The 18,330-nt window shown below is 34.6% G+C and overlaps 2 protein-coding genes across 2 annotated transcripts in view; one reads left to right on the top strand and one right to left on the bottom strand.

The window, feature by feature from the left end:
• CYREN (cell cycle regulator of NHEJ) overlaps window positions 1–18,330 on the bottom strand; it is a 118,046-nt gene that overhangs the window by 46,929 nt on the left and 52,787 nt on the right. The window lies entirely within an intron of this gene.
• AGBL3 (AGBL carboxypeptidase 3) overlaps window positions 1–18,330 on the top strand; it is a 122,409-nt gene that overhangs the window by 78,922 nt on the left and 25,157 nt on the right. The window contains 4 exon segments of the mRNA XM_059933343.1: window positions 4,001–4,058; window positions 5,468–5,533; window positions 15,539–15,587; window positions 16,777–16,973. Coding sequence (XP_059789326.1) covers window positions 4,001–4,058; window positions 5,468–5,533; window positions 15,539–15,587; window positions 16,777–16,973 — 370 coding nt within the window.

Raw genomic sequence — 18,330 nt, 5'->3', positions numbered from 1 at the left:
CAGAAGAATGAACAAGTGATCTGGAAGACAGAATAATGGAAATCAATCAGTCAGAACAGCAGACAGAAAGACAAATGAAAAAAGAAAAGTGAAAGCAATATACGAGATCTATGGGATAATATAAAGCATGCCAACCTACACATAATATTGGTTCCAGAAGGAGAAGAAAGACAGAAGGGGATCAAAAATGTATTTGAAGAAATTATGGCTGAAAACTTCCTGAAATCTAAAGGAGGAAACAGATATCCAGGTACAGGAAGCACAGAGGGTCCCAAAGAAGATGAACACAAACCCACACCAAGACATACCGGAATTAAAATGGCAAAAGATAAAGAGAGGATTCTAAAGGCAGGAAGAGAAAAGCAGTCAGTTACAAGGCAACCCCCATAAGACTATCAGCTTATTTCTCTGCAGAAACTGTGCAGGTCAGAAGGCAGTGGCATGATATATTCAAAGTCCTGAAAGAGAAAACCCTGCCCCTGGGATACTCTACCCAGCAAGATTATAATTTAGAATAGGAGGAGAGAGAAAGAATTTCTCAGACAAGCAAAAACTAAAGGAATACAGCAATACTAAGCCTAACCTAAAAGAAATATTGAAAGGTCTTCTCTAGATAGAAAAGAAGCAAGTATCTATAGGAAAGGGAAAATCACAATAGGAAAGGCAAATATATAAAAGGATTGAAGATCACTTAAATAAGTCAGTACATAGATGAAAAAACAATCCAAAAAAATTGCAAAAATGATTAAAACTACAATTAACGGTAAAAGGATAAGGATGAGGATGTAAAATAGGACATCAAAATCACAAAATGTAGGGAATGGGAGTATAAAAATGAAGATCTTTTAGAATGTGTTTGAACTTGTATGACTATCAGTTTAAAGCAAGTAGATATAGTTATGGGTTAACATACTTGAAAACCAGGGTAACCACACATCAAAAAGATACAATAGATTCACAGAAACCAAAAAGAAAGGAACTCAAGCATAATACAAAAGAAATCCATAAAACCACAAAAGGGAAAACAAAGAAGAAATGAATGAAGAAGGACAAAAACTGGGAAACAAGGTTTAAAATGGCAATAAGTACATACCTATCAATAATTACTTTAAATGTCAATGGACTAAATTCTCATCAAAAGACAGAGTGGCAGATTGGATAAAAAAATCAAGAACCTACAATATGCGGCCCACAAGTACAGTATGCTGCCTACAAGACTCACTTTAGGGCAAAAGAAACACAGGTTGAAAGTGAGGGGATGGAAAAGGGTATTTCATGCAAATGGAAACAATAAGAAAGCAGGGGTAGCAATACTCGTATCAGACAAAGTACTACTTTAAAACAAAGTAGTCTTTAAAACATAAAGAAAGACAAAGAAGGACATTATATAATGATAAAAGGAGCAATACAAGAAGAGGATATTACACTTGTTAACATAAATGTACCCAATATAGGAGCACCTAAATACATAAACAAATAGCAGCAGACATAAAGGAAGAGATTGACAGGAATACAATAATAGTAGGAGACTTTAACACCCCACTGACATCAATGGACAGATCTTGTAGACAGAAAGTCAGTAAGGCAACAGAGATGCTAAATGACACAATAGACCAAATATTTTTCCTTGGTCGGGGGAACCAGGTAAAACAGATAGCTCCTAATGTCTTCCCAAAATAAGTGACTTAATTTGCAACAGTTCTTGGAGAAATTCAAGCTTAACAGCATTCTCAGAAACAGTAGAAGTAGAGTAAAAGGCAATTCGGAGAAGATTGGTAAATCCATTGGAGAAACAGGCTAAACTTGTAGGCTGGCTAGTTCACCAGAGAGAACGGCGGGGAGGAGAACAGCTGGGAGGAGTCTGAGGTGGCATCAGAACAAATCTGAAACCCTGACCTGGGAAACTATTCCTTCAAAGGAGCCCAAATTTGATTGGATTAGTCTGTAGAGCAATTTATGCCCCAGGGCACTGTTGAAAACAGTAGACCTATCAGCCAGAAATTAGTGGAATTTAACAGCGGGGTGTGATCAGGGAAGGTGTCAAAGACAACCCTGCTAAAACCACTGCCTTCCCAGAGAGAATGGGGCACAACCAAGTCTGCACCCCTCAGGGAGCAAATTAGAGGTTTAACACTTCAGGGGGTAATGGACTTCGCTAAAATATACCAGCCAGTCACTAAAGAAACAAATACGTAAAGAACAATAAATAGCTCCAGAAGGTATGGAAGGGGTAGCAGGGAAAGATTAGTACCCAGAGTTCAACAGAATCGTCTAGTTGGGAAATAAGCCTGACAAACACAGATGAAGGACAACATCCCTAGTTGATGGGATCTAAAAAATCATCCTTGGATCCAATCAGTCAATCTTTCAAGCATCTGTTACTTGCAGAGATCCCAGAAGTTGAAGACCTGAGTACCAGACTTAAAAGATTTCTACTCAGATATTTCTGGAGTTAATAACAGTGATCCAGTGGGAAATTTAAAGTTAGCAGTCACAAGTTCATTCAGCAGATACTGAGCACCAAATACACTGTCATCTGCTAAATGTGGATTGAATTAACGGAATCTAATTTCCCAAGAACTTCTGAAATTTTTTCTCTTTTCCTCCTTTATTATTTTCTAATAATCTTTGGCAAAAAGAGTGAACAGTATCATCTTAACTGAGGTTAATGCCTGAGGTCAACTTAAGTTCATGCTCTTGAACTATTTCTTACTTTAAATGATTGCTTGTTAAGATATCAGTATATCCCTAAAAAAATATTGGAGTATTTTAGTTAACTTTATTTCCTACCAGGATACTTTCAATAATTAATTTTGCAGACTTTAAGCAAAAACAAATAATTATAGATTACTGTGATTAGAATTTATAGATCACATTCATAAGGACACTGGCCTGGTGATTTTCTATGAGATAAATATAATAGTTTATTATGGTTCATAGCATTATTTCAATCAAAGGAAGAGGGCTAAAAATGACATCAAGAGTTCATTGAATCAAGTCTTATTACAAGTGAATTTTTTTCAGCCTAATTTCACCCCTTGTCTCTCCAAATTCTTTATAATGATTATATAATATTGCTACTTTTAACTTCGTGTAACTTTTTCTAGAATATTTCCTTTGCTCTCTCCCTTCAACAATCAAGTTTTGATTTTTACAGTTTCCTCCCATTTTCATCCTGATTATGTCAATTTTTTTTTTTGGCAGCCATTCAATTTTATCTAAAAAGAGGATTTTAGCTTTTAACTATTTCATAGTCTACTTTTTATCATGAGTTGGTATGCATTACATCTTGGCAAAATGTTTTCAGTTCTTTTCTCAGGCCCTTTTGGAAAGTTCTTTCTAATATCCACATAGCACAGATGCAGAAACAAAAGTTGGGAATCATTTAAAATGTTTTCACAATCACATAATGATTTGTAGACTACTCAAGATTAACAGTCACAATTCTATGGTGTTTTGTGTCTCTTTTAGTCCAACTGGGTCATATTGGCAAGTATCTCCTCTCAAGATAGACAGCAATGTCATGTGTATGATCTTTCTTACTCTGAACTTTTTTACAAGCTACAAGAAAATATTTTTTCAACTTTTCTATATAAACACAGTTTTGTAATTGCTTATACCTTTTCATACAATTTTATATAGTTTCACTCATTTCACGCTTATTTTGCTACATCTTTATTCTTCTCATTAAGTGAGATTATAAGCATACATTTTTGTCTCTTTCTCATCATAAATAAGTTCTATATGAAGTAAAAAAAAATTTAAACTCCCCTTAATGCCAAAATACAATATTAATATTTTCTTTTATCATTGTTGTAGAAGAAAAGTAGTGTTGTGAAAGATAGTAGAAGGCTCTGATTTAAAAGATTATTTTTGTCCATTCTAAATCTATGAGGATAAAATGAGAAATGTTGAAAATTACGATAAATCATAGAAAATATACCTCATTTTCATGTTTATAATATAGTACTGCTTTCCTTCTGGTTCTGTGTTCCATTAGGTTTGTGAAAAAGGACATTTAGTTCAAAGACACAAAGAATCAAATTCTGATGTGACAGGTAATGTTCTGCTTTTACCCTCTCATAAACAATTAATTCATTTCCTCAACAAACACTTTTTTGTGCTACAGCTTTGAGGTTATCACTGTGCTTTGTGCTAGGGATATTAAGAATATACTATACCATTTCTTATTCCCAGGAACTCATCTTTTAATAGGAGGAGACAAACAAATAAACAAGTTAAGTGCAGTGTTACCAGTGCAATGCCTATAGTCTGGACAGTGTTCCAAGGGAGCACAGAGAAGGGAGTGGTCAGTTAGACTGGAGGGTTGGATTGAGTGGTCCCTGTACTTGAGAGATATCGCCGATTTGAAAGATTTTTCCCAAAACAGAATATAGGGATTATATGTTTTAAAAAACACCTTGGTCCTTTTGTGATGAGCCAGGAGAGAAATTAAATTTTGGATTATTCATTTGCTTCTATAGGAATCTGCTAAGTCCAACATAAATCTCTGAATCTCTAACATTTCTGGTATATTTTTTTCTTAATTTTTATCTCATTATCTTTACTTGAGGTCCTTTGAAAAATATTCATAAAATTTAAACAATATTTTAATTTTGTCTAAAATAGTTCTTTAATTTTATGTATGTATTAATTTTTATACATTTATACCACACTTATTTTCAAAAAGAATTTCAGGTAACTTAATTAAAAGTACATATACAAGTACATAAATCCACTTAGTTTATGATACAGCAGGCTCATTAAAAATAGAAATGGAACTAAGAACCACACCTAGGAAAGGAGAGAATTTTATTATAATTAAGATGGTTACTTCGTTGAGCAAATGGTTACTTCGCCAAGCAAATCAGTCACTTTTTATATGTAACTTTTATATATTCTTCTGTTAAATTTAATGTCAGAAATTAAAGAACACATTTTAGAATCCTTATTTTAGACTTTTTTCTATACACATACACTCCATGTTAATTAATCACAGGTTATAATTAATCTTCAGGTTTTTTTGCAACCTATGTTTTCATTTAAAAGTACAGGATATTATTAACTTCTTTGCATGTTAGTAAATGGTGGCAAAGTATTCCATTGTATTAGTGAACCTTTATTTAGCCACCCCCATTGTTAAACATTTTTTTCTGTTGTAAACAACAATGAAGATGTTTAACTCCCTATTTGTGTATAGTCTTAATTATTTATTTATAATAGATTCCTAGAAAGGAACTGCTGACCCAAAGAGTATGAACATTTTTTAGACCTTACTATAAATAGCAAAAATGCAACAAAAATCATATAAGATTTGAGAACTGTTTGTATTAATTTCATTGAGCTAAACTACTATTTACATATTATCTGCTAGCATTTTTCATTTAGAAAAAGATAAAAATATGAAATGTAAAAGAGTCAATGAACTATTTTCATGCTACTAATGAACTTTTACCATCTTTTCTAGATACAAGGCCAGATATATCAGATGACTGTACATTTGATTATTTCAGAAGACAGTTCCCTAATCAAGGTTTGTGAATAAGATGGGAATATAGACATTAATGAGTGGTCACCTATCATCTGAATGTGAGCTATTTAATATGTATCTGGTCAAGATTTACACATAAGAAACTAGAAGATTATCTTCAAATCAGACAGCCAAAGAACAATTCACCTTCCCAGAAATTCTGAATCTCAAATTTTTATTTTTCTCTCTAACTCTAGAAATATAAAAGACAGTAGAACTTCCTTATATGTCAACTTGATTTCTTGTAATTTTACCGAGTCAAAAAAAAAAAAGAATATTCATCTCATTGTCTAATCTTTTCATTCCCATCTCATTGAATCTTAAAGCAGAGAGAAACCTTGAGAGCATCCTACTCTCACCTCCCACTGACGACAGGACCCAGGCGCATCCAACTTTTGAGTGACTGCACTTGGTGACAAGTAGTTTACCAAACTGCAGTCACTTCATTCCATTGTTAGAGAGGAATGTTCTTTTTATGTTGAGTTAAAAACATATGTCCCTGTAAATTTAATTCACCTCTTTAATAACACAAAGCAAAAAAGAATGAAGAGACCTTAAAGGTAAACTTTTCTGACCGACTCATTTTCCCTAATTCTCCTTGAAATAATAAGAACAAATGTAATGCCTCTTCCACATGACAGATCATAAATATTTTTTAAAGCTATCATTTCCGATACTTTCCTTCCATTTCTTTCAGCCATCCATAATATGATTCCCTTTACTATTATATTTTACTGTTTTCTATCACTATTCAAGCTTGAATGAAACTTAACACAGTATTGCAGGTGTCATCTAACTAGGACAGCCATTCCTTGGAATCTGTGGGGGACTGGTTCCAGGAACCCCACGGATAGCAAAATCTGAGGATGCTCAAGTCCCTTGTATAAAATGGCGCAGTATTTGCATATAACCTATGCATATCCTTCAGTATCTCTAGATTACTTATAAGACCTGTACAATGTAAATGCTATGTAAATAGTTGCCAGTGCACAGAAAATTCAAGATTTGCTTTTTTGAACTTCTTGGAATTTTTTCCCTACTATTTTTGATCCACAGTTGGTTGAATCCGCAGATGCAGAACCCATTGATATGGAAGCCTGACTGTGTACAATAAATTATCATTCTCATTTGCTTCTTTCTAGATACCAGATTTCCATTAATGCAGTCTAAGATTACATATGTTTTTTTGAAAATTATCCTAAAATATTGACATATTGGATTTACAAATACTCAAACCTATAAAGTTTTATTTTCATAGTGCCACTGATAACTTATGTCTCCTCCATTCTCTACTTCTTCAATTTTGGTTTGATATTTTGGTCCAGTGCACTGAGCCTTGAATTTATTCTTGTTAAACTAAGCCTTCTTAGATTCAGCCTTTCATGAACTTGATCTTGATTATGTCATACTGTTGTACCATATACATGTGTATATACCTCATACATATATACAATATATAAATACATATCTATACATATATTTGACCTCTTGTCAAAGCTTCAGCCTCTTTATCTGTATATGTCTTCACTTAAATGTCCCTTGTAGCCAAATTCAAATTCATCTAATCCCACATTGAATGCTGTTCCTTCTGTATTCACTCTAACTTTGGTAGCAGTACTATCTACATAACTACCCAAGCTAGAAACCTAATAGTTATCTTTTTATCTTCTTTCACTTCCACCACTCATATCTAGATAGCCACTGAATCCAACTGATTTTACCGCATAATCCCTTTTTTCTCCACCTTAACTACCAGCATTCTTTTCAGTGCTTATTTATCAGAAGCACTTTAGATTTCTAAGTGGTCTCCTTGCCACCAATATTGTCATCCTAATTCAACCTCTCATACTACCATAAAAGCAATCTATCAAAAACAGAAATCTGATTAATGCCACTACCTAAAGCCTTTCAGTAATTCCCAGTTTTCTAACAGTGGTTGAAGTTGGCACAGTCCTGAGACTTCAGTTTGTTCTAGGCTTTCTCTTTTCAATTTTTTTTCAACTTTTAATTTTTAAATAATTTCAAGAATAGTACAAAGAACTATATCTATCTACCTACCTAGCTGTATTTTCCCCCCAATCCATTTTTTGTAGACATAATGCTCCTTTATTCCTAAAGAGCTTCAGCATATATTTTCCAAGAACAAGAACATTCTCTTACATTAAAATAAGGAAATTCAACTTTGATACAATACTACTTTGTATCATACTATAGTTAAATTTTGCCAAATGTACCAATGATGTCCTTTAGAGCAAAACTTCTCCCTGATTCAGGCTCATGGACTGCATTTAATTGCCATATCCCTTTATTCTCTTTTAATTTGGAACATCTGCTCAGCCCTTCTTTGTCATTCACAGCACTAGCACTGAAGATTATGGGCCAGCAGTCTTACAGAATGTCTGGTTTTTAAATTTTAGAATTATCTGGGGAGTTTATGATAATCCCAGCTTTGAATTCTGAGTTGGCCTTTGTTGTCAACCCCCAAATCTGCATTTTAAATAAGGTACCATAGATAATTCTGATGTTGATGATCTGCACTTTTCGACTCACCACATTGGGAACTATAGTGAGAGTCGGTGGGAGGCCAAGCATTTGGGACCTAGCCCATCCAACTCTTATTCATCCTGAGTAGCTTTCATGTACAATTTTTCTTTCAATAATGGTCTGTTACTTTAAAAACAAAAAAATTTTTTTTTGACAACCACTAGCTGCATCAGTGAAACCAAGTTCCCTAACATGACGTACAAGACTTCCAGTGAACTGGCCCCTGACTGCCTCTCCAGTTTTACCTCTTGCCATTCTCTGCCTTTTCCTTTACACCTCAGCAATGATGATCTTCTTGTGGCCTCAAAATACATCAGTCTTCTCACCTCCTTGCCTTTACTCATTCTGTCTTCTCTGCCTGAAACATAATTCTCCCTCTTCAACTAGATAAGCTACTCATCATTTAAGGAGTAGGTATCAAAGTGTAATAAGACTCACACACAGTTCATTACAATAAGAGTGAGATAGACTGAGTGATAATGATGTGCTCAAAATGTAATAAGATTCATATACAGTTCATTACAATAAGAGTGAGACAGACTGAGTGATAATGATATGCACAAATTGCTCTGGTTGCTCAGAGAAGGGGATGTAATCCAGCCTGGAAATCTCAGGGAATGTTTTCCTGAAGGAACTGATCCTTAAATTATGATCATGATTATGATGGAGTCTTAAGTGATAAGTTAGGCATTTAGCAGCAAGAGGAGAGTCACTTCCCTGAATTCTTAAAAGATTAATGTCAATGGTTTTGTGATCTTATTTATATGAAAATTCTTCCCTTACTTGAGATGTACTATGTCTGGGACTGAAGATAAGGCATTCAGAGCCTTTTGACTCCTGACATCTCTCACCAATATTTATTCTCCCCTGTCTAAACAGAAGAAAACTCTACTCAGTAGAAAAGACAGGTGCAACAGAGGAGCTGAGGGACTCTGCTCTTTGTCATCCATCAGTATTTTAAAATAATCCCAGCAGAACAAATCTAAACATTATTTGATATATTTTCATTCTGAATATAGCCAAGTAAAATTCACTTCTTTTTGTCAAGATTTCTTCATATCTGAGTTCATCTGGTATTTTAACCTTCCTGATACTATTCTCCTGTGGCTCAGTCACTCTCTTATAATCATCCTTTGTTACATAATCTCCTTTCCATCTTTGTTCATGTTCTTTTAAAAATCTGATGTTTATTTGCTTCGCAGAGGTCTCAACATACTAGTCGATGACTGTGCTAGATACTGGGCTACAATGGAAAATAAAATAGTCTGTTCTCAAGAAGCAGAGAGAGTGACAAGTAAACAGACAGTAGAAATATAATGAGATAAATGCTACTTACTGTGCTATGATATTATACAGGAGTTGTTTGGGGATAAGGGAGTATCAGAGAAAGTTTCTCAGAAAAGGTAACTGTTACGGTTCCAGGGACCAAATAAATAAATAGTATTTTTTCTTTACCAAGTTTTGAATCTATTAAAAATTAAGACAAAAGAGTAGGACAAAATACTAGCAAACTGAATCCAGCAACATATAAAAAGGATTATACACAGTGACCAAGTAGGATTTATCCCAGAAATGCAAGGTTGGTTTAACATATGAAAATTATCCACCTCCAAGAGTAATGAAAATAAAAACAAAAATAAACAAGTGGAACCTAATTAAGCTTAAAAGCTTTTACACAGCAAAGGAAACCATAAACAAAATGGAAAGAAAACCCACAGAATGGGAGAAAATATCTGCAAACGAAGCGACCAACAGGGATTAATCTCCAAAATATACAAACAGCTCATGCAGCTCAATATCAAAAAAACAAACAACCCCATCCAAAAATGGGCATAAGATCTAAACAGACATTTCTCCAAAGAAGACATACAGATGGCCAAAAGGCAAATGAAAAGATACTCAACATCACTAATTATTAGAGAAATACAAATCAAAACTTACAATGAGGTGTCACCTCACACTGGTTAGAATGGCCATCATCAAAAAAATCTATAAACAATAAATGCTGGAGAGGGTGTTGAGAAAAGGGAACCCTCCTACACTGTTGGTGGGAATGTAAATTGGTACAGCCACTATGGAGAACAGTATGGGGGTTCCTTAAAAAACTAAAAAAAGCTACCATATGATCCAGCAATTCCACTCCTGGGCATATATCCAGAGAAAACCATAATTTGAAAGGATACATGCATCACAATGTTCATTGCAGCACTACTTACAATAGCCAGGACATGGAAGCAACCTAAATGTCCATCAGCAGAGGAATGGAAAAAGAAGATGTGGTACATATATGCAATGGAATATTACTGAGCCATTAAAACGAATGAAATAATGCCATTTGCAGTGACAAAGATGGACCTAGAGATTGTCATACTGAGTGAAGTAAGTTAGACAGAGAAAGACAAATATCATATGATATCACTTACACATGGAATCTTAAAAAATGGTACAAATGAACCTATTTACAAAACGGAAATAGGGTCACAGATGTAGAAAACAATCTTATGGTTACAAAGGGGGAAAGGTGGGAGACGGGTAAATCAGGAGATTGGGATTGACATACACACACTACTATATATAAAATAGATAACCAAAAAGGACCTATTGTATAGCACAGGGAACTCTATTCAGTACTCTGTAATGACCTATATGAGAATAGAATCTAAAAAAAGAGTGGATATATGCGTAACTGATTCACTTTTGCTGTACAACAGAAACTAACACAACATAGTAAATCAACTATACTCCAATAAAAATTAAAAAGAAATAAAATTAAACAATGTAATACACATTAATTGAAAAAAGAACAAAATGCACATGATCATCTCAGTACATGCAGGAATAATGTTTGGCAAAATCCAATATCCTTTCATGATTTAAAAAAAAAAAACTCAATAAAGTAGGAGTAGATGGATGCTCCTCAACCTGATAGAGGCTATCTACAAAAACCCCACAGCTGACATCGTAGCTGATGGTACAAGACAATGCTTCCCCCTAAGGTCAGGACCAAGACAGGGGTGTCCACTCTCAATATTTCTATGCGACATAATGGAGGTTTAGGCAGGGCAGTTTGGAAAGAATAAATACAATGCATCCAGACTGGAAAGAAGTAAAACTACCTCTATTTGCAGAACACATGATCTTGTATGTGGAAAATCCTAAGGAACATACATACACACACACACACACACACAACCTACTAGAGCTAATAATCAGTTCAGCAAGGTTGCAAGATAGAAAATCAACATGCAAAACTCAGCTGTAATGGGTGAATTGTATGGTATGTGAATTAGATCTCAATATGTTGTAAAAATCAATTGTATTTCTATATACTAGCAATGAACACTCTGAAAATGAAATTAAGAGAACAATTCCATTTACAAAGCATCAAAAAGAATAAAATACTTAGAAATAAATTTAACAAAAACAGTTACTTGTACACTGAAAAGTACAAAACACTGTTGAAATATATTAAAGAAGATGGAAAGATTCCCCCACATTCAGGAATCAGAAGACTTGTTAAGATGGTGATACTCACCAAATTGATATACAGATTCAATGCAATCCTATCAAAATCTCTGCCAAAACAGAAATTACAAGCTAAACCTAAATGCATAGGAAATGTAAAGGACGAGAATAACCAAGACAATTTTGAAAAAGAAGAACAAAGTTCAAAGAGTCATACTTTCCAATTTCAAAACTTACCACCAAGCTGCAGTAATCATAACAGTGTGGTACTGGCATAATGGCAGATATAGAGATCAATGAAATAGAATTGAGAATACAGAAATGAACCCTTGTATTTATTGTCAATTAAGTTTCAACAAAGGTGCCAAGACAATTCAATGAAGAAAAAAACAGCCTTTACAACAAATGGTACCGAGACAACTAGATAGTCACATGCAAAAGAATGAAGTTGGACTCATTCCTTACACCAATTCATTAATTCAAAATGGGTGACAGACCTAAATGTAAAACCTGAAACTACTCTTAGAAGAAAAGATAGACATACAATGTAAACATAGTAAGGGGACTGCTAGCTTTAAGCTCTAGCATGTAAAGGGCTAGATTTGGAGAGTAGACCTTTGTTAGGGAGAACGTTCTGGATAGTTAGCAATGCTTACTCTTCCTCCCCCTACCAGAGCCAGCCCCTTCTAGCCTTCTTGTCTCATTGAAGGGTAGGGGGAAGAAAAGCTAAGAAATGCTTATTAAGGTCACAGCCCAGGGACACAGACCCACTAAAAGACTAAGATTTAATAAGATTATAGAATGTTCCCTTTCCCCATACCTTACCACCACACCAACATGACTCCAGTATAAGAACAATGGTTTACAGCTAAAAGAGCTGCAAGCCAGAGACACGTATTCTATCTGATAAGTGGTGCTTAGGGAACCCCAAAGACAACAGGATAGACAAAAACAAGGCTATTATAGGAATTCCTATAATGTATACACACACACACACACCTAGCACATCATATTCAAACTTCAGAAAACCAAAGACAAAGACAAAAATCTTTGAATTGATCTTTCTCTGTCTGACTTATTTCACCTAGCCTAATGCTCTCAAGGTCCTGTTGTCCCAAATGGCAGGATTTCCTTCTTTCTCATGGCTGAATAATATTCCATTGTGTGTGTGAATGTGTGCGGGTGTGTGTGTGTATACACACACACATACACACACCGTATCTTCTTTATCCATTCGACCACTGACTGACCCTTACGTTGTTTCTGTGTCTTGGCTATTGTAAATAATGCTCCAATAAACATGGACAGACACCTCTTCAAGATCTTTTTTTTTTTTTTCATTTCTTTGGATATATCCCCAGAAGTGGAATTGCTGGGTCATAGTGTAGTTCTATTTTTAATTTTTTGAGCAACCTTCATAGACACATACAATTAGTTAGGGAGATAAATAACCAAAACAGAGCATAGTGTACAATTTAGAGAAAAGAATTTGGAATTGATCGTCATGAAGGAGACTGAATCTCACAAGTCCAAATGAGAGAAGCAAGAAGTACTTCTAAATCAATTGAAAGTTTTTTCACCTCTCAAAAAGACACCAATGCTCAGTCAAAAATAATAGCTGGTGGATTCGCTTGGGCATATGACATGAATGAACACTGATTATCAGATAATTCCCTTGACTGCTTGATGAAGCTGAGTAAAATTACATTTCCTAATTCAGAGTTTGCCTCTAAAATGCCCTGTGGGTTAACCAAAGGGGAAATTTTGATGACAGATGTGTTGGACTCTTACAGTGTAAAGCTCATTTTGTCACATGTTACCAACAATAATGTTTCTACAGTTATCACATGATACATTGAATAAAAAAGAAAAAACATTTCCTCTGGCTATTAGGTACTTTAATTTGAAAAATGGGGTTTCAAAGAATCTTGATTTCTATGAAGATTTTAATGAAACCACAGAAAACATCAAACCAAATATTGTCAATATGTTCTCCAAAGACAAACTAGACTTTGCTCATCTATCTGCATGGTTGGCTGACAATGAAAATATAAAATGTATATTTTTGCAAATTTCATTCAGTCTATCAACTTCTTACCAAAGAAAATAAAAAGATCTGATCTCCTAAATGTCTTGCACACCTTGTATTTAAAAGAGAGTGTGATTTGCTATCCTGTGATAATGAGGCTTTCATAATGAAATTTTTTGGTCACGTTTTAGTTTCCTCAAAACATGCAGAAGCACTTAATGAGATTTTCGACTTTATAGAAATAAAAGAGGGCAGTTTCCTTAGACCTGTGCCAACAAGGTGGCTATCATTGTTGCCAGCCATAGAAAACACATTAAAATGTTGGTCTGCCATTAAATCACATTTTCAATATGTGGGACAAGAAGAATGGCCTTCTCTAATTTGCAAATAGTTTGAAGATGGGAATAGAGGAAAGGGCTACAGTAAAACAATTTATATGCTCTTTTTCTAATTCTGTTTGATGACCTTTGAAGAGGTTTATACGGAGCATAGAAAAGGATGAACTAACTGCACCTCAGTTGTTTGACATTATGTGTAGGTTATGACAAAAACTCATACAGTGAAAAAAAATGACATTTAGGGGGAAATAAGACTGACTCAGAAGTCAAAAATATGTCACCAGAAAGGGCAGCCAAGTTAAACAGCACTAAAAACTGTAATTTATTTGAAATCCACCTTCAGTTTAAGTTCGAATTACCTCTGTGCTTTAAAAACCTATTCCCTGAGGAAGAGAAGTTTAACTTGCAATGGTATCCAGTGTGCTTCAGAGTATCTAAAAACAGTGGACATTTTAGACATGGCGAACACTACATGATGAATTTAAGGATACAAAGGACCAAATGCCCAAAAGCCAGCCTACTAAATTAAGCCTGTAGATACAAAGTGGATGGAAGTTTTTGTAAAGCTGGAAACTAATTCCTTATAAGTCTAGAAACCTGCTATTACTAATAAGTAAGGTCACATTCCATGCTCAAATTCCTTTGTTGACAGGATATCTAACTTGCTGTCATTGCATTGGCCTGCCACCAGGGGTCAGTGTAATGTGGGGCTTCATAAGAGCAGACCTCAGAGGCCTTGACTTTGAATGTATTCAGTTTTACCACTACGTAAAAGAAAAGAAAGATATCCTGAAGGCTGCAGGCAGTTCAGAGAAGTATTATTGGAAGAGGACACACAAAGAGCAAAAATATCCTACTTTATCATGGGACATAAAGAAACGTCAATTTTTATTAATTATAAGTAATGTCTGTTTAATTAGCCCCATTGTATTTACATTCAACTTTTTAAAGGTCTTATATTTACGTATCTTAAGAAGACATGATATGGCCTATAAAATGTAAATATCCTATAAAGAGTTAAAATCTGTATCAGGAAAAAACTATAATGTTATATTATTCTCACGCATACTATTTGTTTAATTGGTTCCACTATTAATAACTACTAATTGCCACTGTTAACTAGTCCTATTGTTTTTCTTAAATAATGGCATTTATGTAACAAAAAAGCAAATAATACAGAATAATATATAATTTTAAATAAATGCCTAATTTATATTTTATGTTAAAATAATCATGTGTGTATAAGTATTTATTACATATTGTACTAATTTTTTGGTCTGGTGTAGCTGTGTCTTGAGTTGGCGCTCTGAAAGTTAGTCACCCTACTACACATGTAGATGGCCTTCATAGAGCCTGACATGCAGAATTCAGTTCTGAAATGCTTGATAATTATTGGACAGGTATTTCTACTGTTTGCTCTTCTCTTGAAACAGTTTCATTTAAAAGCTTCCAGAGGAAGTATGCACTGATATATTTCATATGTCTGAATGAGATAATGTCAGATTAATTGAAGATAAACTCAAGCTAGCCATTAAATATATGAATGAGGTAATTGTGAAGAAAGTAAAAAAAATTGTTTTGTTAACCTTAAAACCTAAGTTCAGAAATTTTATGGTATATTCTCTTTTTTAGCAAAAATACCTGGACAAGCCCCTTCTTGGCTTCTAAAAAGATATTTGAGGTAGGAGAACTACACTTGATTTCTTCTACCAGGTTACCTTACTCCCTTTCCTCTGTCTTGTAAGATTTTTATTTTGAATTAAAGTAACAGCTAAAAGTGACGTTTTAATAACAATTGCTAATTGTCTCCTTATAGTCTACGTAGTGTCCGTGGCTAGGTCAGTTTTATGCATAGGAGTGCACATATGATGATGCATTTTGAATGGTTCTGAGATTTCAGTATCCCTAAAGTAGCCCTAATGGATGCCTTAACATCTGCAGTTAGACATTTATTTCTAAGCAATTATCATTGCTTTATCTGAGTTTCTCTTTTTAAATAGAAATACTTCTGGCATAAGACAGTTACTTAGAATGAATACTATCAAATGTTTTACTATCTATAATAGCAATTGAATCATTGGTCCCGTAGGGATTATACTAGTACCTAAAAACTGGAAAAGGAATAGAAAGGGAAGTCAGGGATAACATAGATAAACTTTGTAGTTTTGTCTAAACCGGTAATTATACCACTAGCCCCCCTGGCAAGTTTCCCTATCTCTAGGAATAATGATATGAACAACCACCTGAACAGTGGATTTGTAAGTATTTGAGAATAGACTGAATTTGCACAACAGAGGAAACACGGTATGCCTGTTCTCCCTTCCTTGGCCTCTTTTCTAAGAACTTGGTTTCTGCTCAGTAAATGGGTTCTGTTGAAATATGTAGGCTCTCTTGCCCCAAAAACCTAGAAAATTAGGTTAAGAAACCATCTTTGGCCATACCTGTACTTGGATCTAGAACTGATTAATTTAAACTAAGACTTAACTTTAAAATATATTACTTATCATATCTATGGAAAGAAATGAAATAATATATCAACATAAGAGAAGGTAATAGAAAAAGTACTGGGGTTAGAAGATATGTATTCTAGACCTGCCCCTCCTTCTTATTAGCTATGTTATCTTGAGCAAATAGCTTAACCTCTCTGATTCCCTAACGTTCCCTTACATTCCCTCTCTGATGTAAGATGGGGATAACACTGGCCATCCTGCCTGTATCACAGGACTGGTGAGAGCCCCAAGTAAGATAATACCTGTAACAATACTTTGCATACTGTGAGATGTAAAATACAGATATAACATGGCATTACATTACTCTTGATTAGATAGTTCATTGTTGACATTGAAATCAGAGTACCCAATTTCTTTCAGCTCCCAAACTATGATTCGGAGGCTTAGCAAAGACCAACAAAGATATTTTTTAGAAACCGATGAGAGGCCAGTCCAGGAAACAATTCAGCCCAGAATCAATGATTTGTATGGAAACTGTGTCAAAGTGACATCCTTGAAGAGTCCTATGAGCAAACAAACTCCCATTTGGACTGAGAAGACAAGGATACCAACAGAAGGTTTTTCTTTTTTGTTGTTGTTTAGGATTTTAATATTATATACAAAGGTGGCTTTCACTGTATCATCATTAATATTGATAAATTCTATGAAATTTGGATTATGGGAACTTTTTATAAACAGAGGATAGACAGCCATTTTATTCCTGACTCTGTAAAGTATTTATCTTATTTAATTTCTATATAAGTTGAATAGAAGAAAATTGTTTAATATAGCCTTGAAAAATCAACTTAATTTCCTTATTCCCATCACCTCCTTGTTATTGATGCCCTTTCCATATCATAGAATAAAAAAGTAATGAGCTGATACACACAACATGGATGAATCTCAAAATCACTATGCTGAGAAAAAGCAGCCAGACACAGAAAAGTAAATACTATATGAAATCACATTTATATGAAATGCAAGCTAATCTATAGAGACAAAAAGTAGATAAAGGTTTCCTAGAGTAGGAAGGGACAGAATAGGGAGGAAGGAAAGAATGGACTGTAAAGGAGCATCAGGAATCTTTTAGGGATGATCTTTTCTAGATCTTGTTTATGGTAATGGTCTCAAAGGTATTTACAACTGTTGAAACTCCAGGGTGTTGGGCCAGACCAACTAGCTGGATTGAATTATCATCCGCCAGATGGCAAAGACCGAGTGGAGCAGCAATTCAGTTTAGACGTGTTGCTTTTTAAATGCCTTTTAGACACTGAAGTGGAGGTACTGAATAGGCAGTTGGATATATGAGTCCAGCATTCAGGGAAGAGATCTGGGCTGAAGATACATTTGGGAATTTTCAGCCTATAGATAGTATTTTAAGGCATGAAGCTGGATGAGATTTAAGTGAGTGTAGATATAGAAGAGGGTTAAGGAGCAAGTCCTTGTGAACTCCAACACTGATGGATCAGGAAAAGAGTAAGAACCCAACAAAAGAAGACTAAGAAGCCCCCTCTGGGGTAGGAGGAAAAGCAAGGGAATGTGTTGTCCTGGAAGCTAAGTGAGAAAGTGTATCAAAGAGAAGGGAATAAGCAACCAAGTCTAATGCTTCTGATTAAGTCAAGTGGATTTACTATTGGATTTTACAGCATGGAGGTTTTATGTGGGATCTTGATCAGAGAAATCTCAGTAGAATGATAGAGGTACAAGTCTAATTAAAGTGTATTTTAAAATAGGAGGAGAGAAATTGGAGACAGTATTTACAGAATTTTGCTGCAACAGGGAGATTTGTTTTTCAGTTTTCCCCACTGCTGCCACCACACTGCTTAATTTAAAATTTGTTTCTCATCTTTCCCATCTTCCCTGAGCTGAGATTCTCATGGCTTTTTTGTTATATTATCTTTTAACATGTCCTGATGAATCTTGATGACATACGAA

This window comes from Balaenoptera ricei, chromosome 9 (assembly GCF_028023285.1).
Source record: "Balaenoptera ricei isolate mBalRic1 chromosome 9, mBalRic1.hap2, whole genome shotgun sequence".
NCBI classification, from domain to species: domain Eukaryota; kingdom Metazoa; phylum Chordata; class Mammalia; order Artiodactyla; family Balaenopteridae; genus Balaenoptera; species Balaenoptera ricei.
The sequence above is the reverse complement of the archived record's forward strand: the minus strand, read 5'-3'. Positions and strand labels throughout refer to the sequence as shown.